General features: G+C 33.0%; 1 protein-coding gene across 2 annotated transcripts in view; it reads left to right on the top strand.

Moving 5' to 3' along the window:
* Positions 1–11,437, top strand: part of LOC123544429 (protein draper-like) — a 63,841-nt gene extending 52,404 nt beyond the window's left edge. Inside the window, exons 1-6 of one of the 2 annotated variants that reach the window (XM_053530880.1) lie at positions 2,154–2,785; positions 6,341–6,390; positions 6,750–8,390; positions 8,977–9,100; positions 10,047–10,129; positions 10,386–11,436. In XM_053530880.1, the coding sequence (XP_053386855.1) occupies positions 6,345–6,390; positions 6,750–8,390; positions 8,977–9,100; positions 10,047–10,129; positions 10,386–11,035 (2,544 nt within the window). In that variant the 5' untranslated portion in view covers positions 2,154–2,785; positions 6,341–6,344 and the 3' untranslated portion in view covers positions 11,036–11,436. Of the gene's footprint in view, positions 1–2,153; positions 2,786–6,340; positions 6,391–6,749; positions 8,391–8,976; positions 9,101–10,046; positions 10,130–10,385 lie in introns of those variants that run through there. The other variant, XM_053530879.1, reaches the window with a different exon arrangement.
* The last annotated feature ends 1,273 nt before the right edge of the window (positions 11,438–12,710 follow it).

Here is a 12,710-nt window from a genome sequence, read left to right as displayed (position 1 = left end):
TATGACCTATGAATGTCCGTTTAGCTACTTAAAAGGGAAGCAAACTTTGAAAATCTAAACTACAAACATAATTACAATATCTTTTCAATCTTAAATTTGTAGTACGTTTAAACGTGACAAGATGCTGTATTGTGCTGCAATATGATAAACTTAACCTCTGAATCACATACGAGAGTATCCTGCCGCAATCTTCCTCCTTAATGTACTGTTCAAGTATGCAATTTTAATGACTTCCCCTTCGATTTAAGTGTGTGTCACTTATAACTTTAATATTAATTTCAGAGGACATTTAATTTGAAATATTATAAAGATAACTTTTATCAATAGGAAACAGCAACATTCTCACTAAGAGGCCTAGGCGCAATAATGTTACTTTAGTCATGGACTATAATATGTTAATTGACTGTAGGCCTTATAAATGTGTCATTTGGCGACTTTCCAAACTGTGATGGTGGAGGACGATTGTAGTCGCCCATTTGGAAATTTTTACACAAAGGGCGGACACCTAGTATAGCCACCAACCTTACTTAAGTAAGCTTAAAGGCGTCTCTATATGAAAGATTTCTACAACTCAAACAGGGTTTCGAACTAACATCGGTGAGACGCAAGTGTTTCGACGCCAGCATCCTTATCAACGCGGCTACGGAGGCACCTAGTATCAGTAATATTATTACCCAGTAATACTTCAGCTTTCACAATTTGTCAGCAGTTAGTTAAAAATGAGATTTGAATAATTAAAGGTTTGATAGAGTCTGTGTATGACAGGTAATGTGCAACACCTCTCACATCCATTATCACCGGCTTAAGCGGAAGCCCGCTTTTAGTTTAGTAAAAATGAATGTACTCTGTGATCCCTAAATTGCAAGAATGGTAAACTTTCACAACGTTATCTGGGTGAGACTTTTGTTCATATCAGTATTTATGAGCATAAAGGACACAGTAATGCATTTACGTGAATCAATTAAATATACTTTTATCTTGACTGGGGAGTGATATAAGCAATTTACAATATTACAAAAAAAAAAAACACTTGGCACAGTTATATTATTTCGAATAAAATGCACATTAGCGGTCACCGGAAGTTTACAACCGACCACGACAATTGCGAATGCTACAGGAGGAAGTAGATAAAATTATCGTCTAGCCGCCATTTTGTTTTAAGATTTGATCGTGGGTTTTGATTTAATTAAATTTGTATTGTTTAAATGATAGTATTGACAGATTAGAATAGGCCGTTATGTTAAATGTTTTGGTTTATAGTAACGCTGCAAAGCAACCGCTCTGTTTAATCTTTAATGCTACAAATAATAGATCATGCACTTAACATTTCTACGTATCACATATCTGCCAAATCTACCAATTACTTACAGCTGAATTATGATATTAAACTGAAACACATTTAAAGTAAGGTACGTCACACTTAAATATCGCATGCAATACGCTTAAATATTGTAAAGTAGTCACTTTTCAATAGAAAAAAAAAAACAATAACGCGAAATGAGAACCAGAACATCAGTCAGCTGATATCAACGCCAAGTGGTATAGACATTAATTAGGTCATTTTTACTCCATGAACATTACAATTTCAAGATTAGACAAAAGTTTACTATATACAGATATAGAGGATTTACACACAGTTGAAATATTTAAAACGGTCGAGGACTGTGCGTAAAAAACAAAAACAGAAGTCGTACAGGAATTGCTGAATTCAAAGCATAGAAGAACCAAACAGCGTTCCATACTGAAATATGTATACATGTAGACATCGAGTGATCCATACAAAAAAAAACAATTAATTGCACCAATTAACATCGAAGATGAAAAGAGCAACGCCCTCTATGGAAACGAACAGTGGCAAATACACTATTGGTTGCTCGCAAACAGTTCTCACGGAAATACTAACAGAAACCATTAGCAATTCCAAACATGACAAAATGTTGTCCAATAAAAAGACAATAGAATTTTCAAATCATTATTAACCACATAAGTAGAACTAGTTAGAATTAATGCAAGAAATATGAAAGGATAAGTCTAATGGAAGATATTTATCATTGCTTTTTTTTTTTTTTTTGTTGTTTTTTTTTTCAAGGAGACAGGCGGCTAGACAGATGCGCTATGCCTATGGATGTACGTATGGTGTTGATATGAGTGATGCGAGTGAAGGAAAGTAAAATTAATCTTTATAGAGTATATAACTGATGCATTAGTGTTAGTGTATTATGTGAAAAGTGCTGACATGTGTTACTACAGTGTGTCCTTAGATTGTTGGACAACATACTAATCTAAATATGCAGTCAATATTGTACATATAAGAATACTATAATTGTTGTCGTCATTTTTTGTGATACGAGTGCTTATAATATACTGATGGAACAAAACTACTGAGACAAAAACCCGTTTTTATCATCCTTCTAAATGATTTCCGTGCATTTCGTTATGCTAAGTTTAAGAAAACAAAACCAGTTCAATGTCTGATATAGGAAATTAATTATCTTTAAAAACACTTCATTAAAATTGTAAGTAACAAAGTACTACACTATTCTTTGTCAGTTTTAAATACCCAGTGTAAAATGTTTATGTCCGTTATGTTTATGCTAAAATGTTACATGTATGAAATATATAGTATACGTATATTTTGATTGAATGATAAAAATATTTTACGCTTATTGATTCAGTAAAGAAGGAAGTTTAATTCATTCAACTCGTCGACTTAATAATTAACCTACTGAAGTGATGCGCATTTATATTTTGTTTAGTTTGGATTGATATTTATATTATTTAGCAGGTAATTTTAAAATCATTACTTAAACTGTTTAGTTTTGAAGAGTAGCTGTAAAAGTCACGTGGTTTTAATTGTGTGTACTTTTTACCTTTTAGTAAATTTGCGTGTTCATTCGTATTGTTCAATGTGTAGCTTAACGCTTCATGAAATCTTATTTGCCAAAGGTTTGTAATTTTTACATATATTTATAGTTTATATAATCCTATACACTTTGGGTAAATCTCTTTATATTTCTAAGTGGATAAAGGAAAATTTACGGTAAAGCGTATGACTTAAAAATGATATACAACACTAGAGTGAATAAAATTCCTTACCAACCATTAATTTTTATCAAATGTCAACAGATTGTGCCTACTTATATATTTGTGTTGACAAAAGCATTATGTAAATTATACCGAGAGACCTAAGGTAGTTCTGCATATTCGGATATTTTTTTTCTACAATGTAGAATTTGATTAAAACCCGGATTTCTCAAAACTTCAGAGTATGTTTAGAAAATTCGGAAAATAAAAATGATAGGGTCGTGTGCTTGATCTTTTGAAAGACTTGTCCCCACTCAAGCTTTCATATGGGAGTCTTCAATATCGCGATTAGTTATTTTCTACAATGTTTATTTGAATGAAAGTTCTCACAGTTGTAATTAAACGTACACTCGATATTATGGTAACATAAAATTATATATGTACCCGTGTGCTTGATTTGGAGATATTTGCCCATACTTGAAGAGATTTTCATATTTCAATGAAATTTTAAGACATAATTTAAATTATATAACGAGTCAAGGGATTGATATCATATTTCTTATTTAAAAAAAAGAGTTTAACGTTGCCGTTTTAATAAATTTACTCAAGCGTTGCCATTATTTCATTTCCGGATGCCAATCCAGACTTTATTTTACGTTATCAGGATAAATGACGTTACACCTTGTCTCCCAGTTTCTTAAAACGCGCTGAACTACCTTAAAAACCTTTCGAAATATAAACCTTTAGGTGTAGATTTATATAATTCTAAATATAAAAGACGAACAATAAATGTACTGACAATTTGAGCGACATGTTTAACCCTTATTATGCCAGACCCGATTGATTCTGCATTTACGACCAGCGTAGATTATGATCAGCCTACATATCCGTACAGTCTGATCATGATCTGCACTGTTCGCCATTCAGTCAGTATATATTTGGTAAACTCCCTTTAAACAGTTAATGTTACTGTCAAAACTGAAAGATTGAAAAGTTCAGTATAGAAATCTAGCAGGTTAAGGGTTAAATAAAGTGGAAGTGCTTCAGTATCATCCCGCTGATATTTTTTTGATTTGCATCTTCTGGAGGATCTTAACTGTATAGAAAGGTATGCCTGCCTCAACATCATTGGCTTATAGAGAAATGTCAGATACAAATTCCCTTGAAACATACGCGCATAATATGTTGCAGTAAGTACTTTATAGTGGTACCGCTGTTGGCATTGCCAGTGGATTGTTTTGGAATAGAAGAAATAGATGATACATGTACATCGATAGCATCAATTAAGTTATGACTTTGGATATCTAAAGCCAATTCTTTTTCCAGCACTATTCCTGTATGTATGGCTTGTGCATTGGCAAGTCGCTATGCATCGTTCTTTTTTGACTGGTATTGACAAACTCGTGTTTTTAAAGTATCAACTTGGTATAAACACATCAAAGCTGACCGTGGCTGCAATGGGAACATAGAAAACAATGCATTTTGTAAAACGAAATAAATGATTACGTATGCGGATTTCTTAATCTTGGTTTATTACTTTTTTTTGGAAATTATCTCATTTTGCACTAATTTGCCTCGACTCACCATATTTTATACCTTTTCATACTTAATTATCAATTATTCTCCGAAACCACTTGACATTCGCCGGACAAAAGTTCTTAATGGAGTGGGGGACTGAGAGACATAAAAGGCCTGTATACGGAAACTGACACCGAACACAAGGAAATATTTACAAAAAAAGGGGCTTTTTCTTGAAATCGTCTTTTTTAAATTGCGTACAGGTATACAGTTGTTCGTATGCAAGGAAATATGTATTGTAAGTAGTCACTGTATCCCATGATGAGATGACACTCCACTGGTTTTAATAAGACCATTAAGTGTTAGATGTGCATTTTCTTACTTTTAACGCTTGAGTCTTCTTTGCTACAACATGCACTATAATAAGTTGCAATCACATTTTTTTCACAGTCTTGTATCTACAAGGAAGTTCAAAATTATGAGGAAAATAGATTCAACCGAAACATTGAATCAAGAAGAAAAACATTTGTTATTATGTCAAAACGAATGATTGAACCTCATAAACAACGGGTTTCACGTTTGCGGCGTACGCCGTTTCGCCGCTGGCAACCGGTCATGCGTTCGTCATGCCCCGGTCTATCCGGCATGTGCTCATGTGCGCCGGTCTTGTGAGATAGGCAAAGCGGAAATCATATTTTTTTTTTTTACAAAATCGAGTAAATATTTGGAAATTTGGGTTAATACCATTAAAGGTAGAAACACACTGCAAGAAATAATTTCCTAATTTAATTGGAACTGCCCACAATAGAAAATCATTATCAATTTGAAAATTATTTGATTTTATTTGCAGCTCATAAGGCCGGCTTTGCCGAAGCGATCGTTTGTCAATTAACCGGTGAGAAGTTTTTTCTTGACGCTCACCTCACCGGTATATCCAATGACCGGCATGTCACTGTTTGATTGAAACGAATTGGCCATATGCATTACATTTTATCAGTAAACCATGGATGAGGGCGTATATTCTCTAGGATAAAGAATATATTTGTTGCAATTAAATATCCTGATATAATAGATATATATCATTACCTTTTCAAAATTTAAAACATGTTTTGTCTTTACGTATATTGTTATCTGTATCTGATGTAGTTATCAGTGCAATTGTTATCGAACACTAGTCCAGGTATGGAGAATAAAATTGATACCTTTCTTAAGAATAATTGTATCAAATATGTATTAATATTTAAAAGCTGAAATATACAGCTACACAGGTGTAAAGTATTAAACCAATCACAATATTGATAAACATTAAATAATAAAGTAGGTTTCGGGGTTTTCTTAAATAAGTTTACTTTTCTTTTGCAGTGAATATAATATTCGTTTATAATATTTTTTCAGTGAGCACTTATTTATTTGTGTATTATAGTACTGTGATTTATTTCATGCTAGTTTTAAATGTGATGGATGAAAATTTACACTCGAGCTTTATTTCATTTGCATTAATGTGATCAGCCACTAATGTGTAAATATTATTATTTCTAAGCAAAGTTTGAAGAATATTTTACTACTACAAAGTAATAACATATACCAAAACCGCAAATTAATTGTTTAGAAAAACATGTTACTCATAAATAGCACATCAAAATAATGATAACTGTATTTGTTGAAATTTTAGAAATTATGCATACATCATTTCCTTCAAGAAAACGGAAGATTTTAGAGAGTAAACCTGTATCACTAATGTGCTTACAGTAAACATAACTTACCCTTCTGCTAAAGCACCTGTGATTTTGTGTTTTAGGACAATGTTGTGGACAGCAGCAGTCCTTATATTTTTAGTATGTCAGTTTGGTAAGTCCATTTTGTATTCATTGAAAATACATTAAGATGCATAACTTGACTGCTGTAAAGATTGAATGTTTATAGCGTCTTTACACTACAGCCGAATACTGTTCTTAACAAGGGAGAGTGTTGAATGTAATTCAGTACTTTAGCTAAAAATGCTGAGAAGTAAAAGAAATTAATTTCTTAATTTCAATATGAAAAGTTACTTGTACAACATGTCATCAGAATAGAAAAAACAATGAAATAACAGGGCTCCGTAAAGACTTAAATCATACCCAATGGTCGTTTAACATGCAACTTTAAAATTATTTTTGAAAGAATAACATATCCTATTGGCATATTAATCAAATACCAACTATTTTCAGGTGTCTTCTCTCAGGAATGTGAAGAATGTAAATGTTGCAAAAGAGACAACGCTTGTAATGCAGAAAACATTTGTAAGAATGAATGCCTAGAAGGCTATTGGGGTGATAAATGCTTACAATCGTGTCCTGAGAATTGTAAAACCTGTGAAAGCGACACTAATTGTACAGAATGTAAGTCTGGATATTTTAGTAAACAGTGCAACTATGAATGTGGGAAAGGATGTGTCAACAATACTTGCTCACTATCTGGACATTGTACTTGTAAGTCTACAAGTTTTAAGAAAGGGTTTTGTAGCTCTTGCGCAAGTAACGATAAGTTTGGCGATGAATGTAACTACACTTGTCCGAATAACTGCGGTGCCTGTCAATCACAAACAAACTGCAGATGGTGCAAAAAAAATGTATTTTACGGCTCATACTGTCAATTTAAGTGTTCCGTAGGATGTGACAAAGGAACATGTTATAAGGGTGGTAGTTGTACTAAAGGATGCAAGCCAAACTTTACCGGAGAGAAATGTGTTTCATGTGTGTCTGGAAAACACGGACCAAACTGTGATACAGATTGCCCAGAGAATTGTCAAATTTGTTTCTCAGACACATATTGCAACGTATGTAAGCTAGGCTATTATGGAAGTATATGTACAAATATTTGCCCACCTGATTGTAATGACAGTGCATGTGACATAGATGATATATGTCCATATGGCTGTAAAGAAGAATTGAATATTACGTTTAATTGTGACAAGTGCCCGCCAGGTAAATTTGGGGATTCGTGTCAGTACAAGTGTCCAGATAAATGCTCCACCTGCACTTCAAATACAACATGCACGAAATGCATGAATGGACATTATGGTCCCAAATGTTCAGAAAAATGCCCAAGCTTATGTTCAGGCTCGATTTGTAAATATGGCGGAGAGTGCTACGACTGCAAAGAAGGCTATTTTGGCCTTCATTGCCAGTCACAATGTTCTAATTTATGTAGAAATGGAAACTGTTCAATGTCACATGGCCACTGCTTTGAATGCCAACCGGGATTTTATGGGGATTTCTGCAATATCACGAAATGTAAAGACGGTTTTTATGGAATAAATTGTACAATGAAATGTGAAGATGGAGATGATAGTTGCATCACTTGTCTCACAAACGAATCAGGCATGTATGGAGGCTGCACTAAATGCACCAATGGCAAGTATCCATACATTTCCCCGGGAATGAATCACAGAGTATGTGCAAACTGTTCAAAAGATTGCAAAAACAACGCATGTGATCCGTCTAATGGTTATTGCATAAAGGGTTGCAATATATATACAAAATACGGAACCCACTGCTTACAGAACTGTAGTAATCACTGCAAAAATCAAACCTGCGAAAGGACAACGGGACAGTGCTCAAACGGATGTGAGGAAAACTTTCATGGCCTCTTCTGTGAAAACGAATGTACGTCCACATGTAAATCAATCAAAGGAAAAAGTCCATGCAACGAATCCGATGGACATTGTATGTATGGTTGTTTAGACGGATTTCATGGAGAAATGTGTGACAAAAACTGCAGTGATAAATGTGCTAATAAGACGTGCCAGACCACTGCCCAATGCTTATATGGCTGTATTGAGGGCTACGATGAATCGCAATGTACTGAAGGTAGGTATATCACTACATGCCAGTATAGATTGAATAATTGAATTGAATGGAATGATAAAATACATTCAGATAAGAATATTTAGATGCGAACGAAAAGATGAATGAATAGAATTAAATTAAGAAATGCATTCAGATAAGTATATTTAAATGCGGGCGAATGGATGATTGTCCCCGTTTTTGTTATATTGTTATATCCAATTTGTAATACATAATTCAAACATACTCAGTAATTTAACACATATGCTAAAAGATATGGCTCCTGTTTCATTAAAGGTTTCATATTCATATACATGTATTTCGAACTCAGTGAATGTCTACAAGGAAAGGTTAAACTTTACCAATCATGTCATATCTTATGAATAAAATGAATAGAACGGTTACATCCACTGCTTCATATATCGTTTTAAAAACTAGTAAGGAACATTTATATTATTACTTTGGGCCTCATTCCAGTTAAATGACTTGTTACATATATACGTTTTAAAACAAAACTTGATTAAGTATGCAATATAAGGCAACGATCTTACATAAATAAATAATGTTATAAAATTAAACTGCTAATTGCTGCAATTATTTTCAATTTAAGAAATGACAGGACCAGGTTCAGACAAAGACAACTTGACCGCGATTATAGGAGGTGTTGGTGCTGGTGCGGCCGTTATTATTTTAGGAGTGTTGTTAGCGATCTGCATCGCTACACGGAGACGAAGGTTAGATAGTTAAAAATAAAATCAATGCAATATCTTAATATTCATATGTCTATTGTATGAAATTTCCTTGGTCTTGCTTGTTTTGTTATGTTTTTTGTTGATGTTGTTGTTGTTTTTGTTGGGACCACATCGACACAAATATAGGTCATATGGCGACTTCATATACTGGCTAATGGAAGGTCGGTGATTCTATTAAGCAGAACGCCTTTGCCTTAATAAGTCTTTGAGGGGTAACTAAGGTCTTTGCAAAATATAAAAACCCATACAACATATGACACGACAAAATGAAAACAAATGCAATAATATATCAGAAAATAAAACGCAAATAAAATTAGTATACATGGTAAAACGTATAAAATGAAAGAATTAAAAGTGAATACATATCATACATATTTGATATTAGATATGAATTTTCCAGTGTTATCCTACGCAAAAGTGGGTTAGGTGAACAAAATTATAAATACTGGTGATATCTTGTTTAAGTAAGAAATGATCTGCAAACATTTTTATGAAGTACTTTATCAAATGAAATATCAGAATGTTGCTGTTCTAAAGGTTCATTATGCATTTGTTTAAAATGAGGCTGAAACATTTTCTATAATGAATACAAAAATGCATGTTTTCTATTTAAATCCTGTATCCAATGATTATTTTCTCTGATATTTTTCAACGGTAAGAATATTGATGAACATAATAGATTGTTTTATTGAATACATTGTTTTTTGCTTACATCTCTTTATGGCTATAATTGTAACATTTCAAGTGCAGAACTAAAAGAAGCGCTCTTCATACCATATAATTATGCATAACATCTTTTTCGATAGATGTTTCATCTGTCTTTTACATAAAATTTAAAGCCTTATGAAATTTTAATAAACAGGCGATATAGAATATAACTTTTCCAGATGAGTTCAAAGTAAGCACTTGTATACTGATTTTTTTTCAGAAAAGATACACGTTCAAATGAAAGCAGCAATGCCAGTGGAAGCATGAACGAAGATGGTAAACCAAATGCACTTCAAGATGACGGTAAGTATGCAGAGTATTCCCTTGACGGAACATCTAGACATATGCATATGCCATGTATATATCTTTGTAAACAATCAGGTAGTGATGGGCAAGAAAAAGCTAATACAACCTTATTCAACTTTATTAAGGTCCGTATTCTATAATAAAAGTTATGGGCATTTTAGTAAACCACATGCTGACGTTAAAACTATTTTAAGAATGATATTAATTTGTCATAAAACCTTCCATATATATATATATTCAAACCAATTTTCAGCCGCAGTTTACGCACAGCCAAACAAACCAAAACGGACGATTGTTGAGGAGGAAAATGCAGTTTATGACACTACATATGACAAGGTAGATAAAGAAACGTTCAAGGAAAACATTGAATCAGATACTGTTAGAGCAGGGGTTGAAATGTCGACAGATAAAGATAAACCGAACCGAAAACTTGCAGAGGACGCAAATACACTTTACGACACTACATTTGACAAAAATAAGAAAATGCTCAAACTAAACAATGATTATGATATACTTAGCGCGAGCAGCAAAATGTTTCCAGAAACAGAAAAGAGCAAACCGAACCGGATGATTTTGGATGAGCCGAATACTGTCTATGATACTACAAAGGACAATAATATTAAACTATTCAACATGAACAATGACTACGATGTACTTAGCGCAGGAAGAGAAAAGCACCCTAAAACAGACAAAGGCAATTCAAAACGTACGATGAAAGAAGAGACAAATGCGGTCTACGATACTACATCGGACAATACAGAAAAGAAAATGTTCAATGTGAACAATGATTATGATGAACTTAGTGCAGGCAGGGACACCAAACCTGATACAAAGAAAAGCAAATCAAAACAGACGATTGTTGAAGATGAACATATCGTGTACGAAACAGCATATGACAACTAAAAAAGGAAACTTGTGAAAATGAACAATGACTTTCCGTATACAGAGCGGGTTAATTTGAAAATTTCACATACGCAGTTTCCTTGTCTTTTCGAGTTTATTTTGAGTTTCTGAATTCAGTTAATAATGTTGATCCTCTTGAAATTCTCGACGTTAGTGGAGATATTCTTACATTAAACTAAACAAGAACTTAGCTCAAAATGTAGTTCGTTCGAAGGTTTGATTTCGCTAACTTCTTACATTTTCAGAGTAAAACTATGTTTTCTGTAGACCATTCCTACCTTTGATTAATATACATCTAAGTGTTTAAGATTGTGTTTAGACATGTATATAATGTGTAACTGGTGTAAATAGTATATTGTCTGTAGCAATAAAACTTTTTTGATATTATCTTTGACCTTGAATCTAGTTTTTCAAATGTTCAACTTCTGGATATACAGCAAGCAGATACAATTCGCTAATTGCCAAAAGTTATGTCTAGATATACTTAAGGTGAAATTAATTCTTAAAATGGTAAATGTATACTAAAGTCTTAATTCTAGACATGCTAAGTGTTCACCTAAGAATAAAACTGCAAAGAATATAACCTAATGCAAAATTATGAGTGTATACCTTAGTCTGAACACCAATCATAGCACGGTAAGTGTATACCTAGATCTAGAAATGTTAAGTGCATACCAAAGTCTAGAAGTGTTCAATGTGTACCTAAGTCTAGAAATGCTACTTGTATGCCTATAAAAAAGTTGTGTGTTTCGTCATTTGATCTGAGTAGTAGCACGTTTAAAGAGAAGTTCTGAAAGATATATCTTACGTCCTACTAAGTAGAAAAGAAAATCGAATTTTCCTAATGTTGGCGGAACATTTGAGAATATAATCTCATTTAGTAGACCACCTACATTTTAACTATATGAATACATGTATTATATGCAATAAAATATATTATTCACAGTGCTAGAGACATTTATAGAACCAATAATTGCTTCCTACTAGCCTTTAGTCAATTACAAACTTTCCAAGTAGTCAAGTTAGTTATAATTGAATTAACCTTTTACGGAAGGTCTCAATTAATACTTTTAAAAGCGCGGAAACAGGCAATTGACATTTTAAAGCACTTTTTGCTTTTAACGTATTAAAGCTACTCGCCCACAGTTTCGATGATTTGACATGTGTAATCTCACCAAGTTGGCAAAGAATGTTTATATAATTAGATTAGGTTTGCCATCACAATATCGTGACGTCAAGATATCCATGTTGAAAAATTGTAAAATAGTTCTACCAAATTTTCAGATTTCTTCTGAATGTCATCACAGTGGAGAGTATTTCTTCATGTTCATGTAGGTATTTATATCTACATCTATATCTTTACTGAAATATATCTTGCAAATAATTTCCTGTTATTTACAAGTTATATTATTTCGAATTAATAAAAACACCTCTAACTGTACTCACTACCACCAGACTACCGATTGTAAGCTCAGACGCTCTTTCACTAGGCTGCCAAGGCTATTGTACCATGAGCAAGACAACTAGTATTTGTGTAACTTTAACCTTAAATGGTTCTCTTTTTACAGCAAGTTACCAAATAAATCAACATATACACAAAGTCATATTAAAACTTATCATTTGAAAGTTCAGTAAGTAAACAAGCTGAATAATAACAGTTAGTCAGTCTGAATCA

This window comes from Mercenaria mercenaria, chromosome 19 (assembly GCF_021730395.1).
Source record: "Mercenaria mercenaria strain notata chromosome 19, MADL_Memer_1, whole genome shotgun sequence".
NCBI classification, from domain to species: domain Eukaryota; kingdom Metazoa; phylum Mollusca; class Bivalvia; order Venerida; family Veneridae; genus Mercenaria; species Mercenaria mercenaria.
Note: the sequence above shows the minus strand (reverse complement) of the source record. Positions and strands in the feature narration are given on the sequence as shown.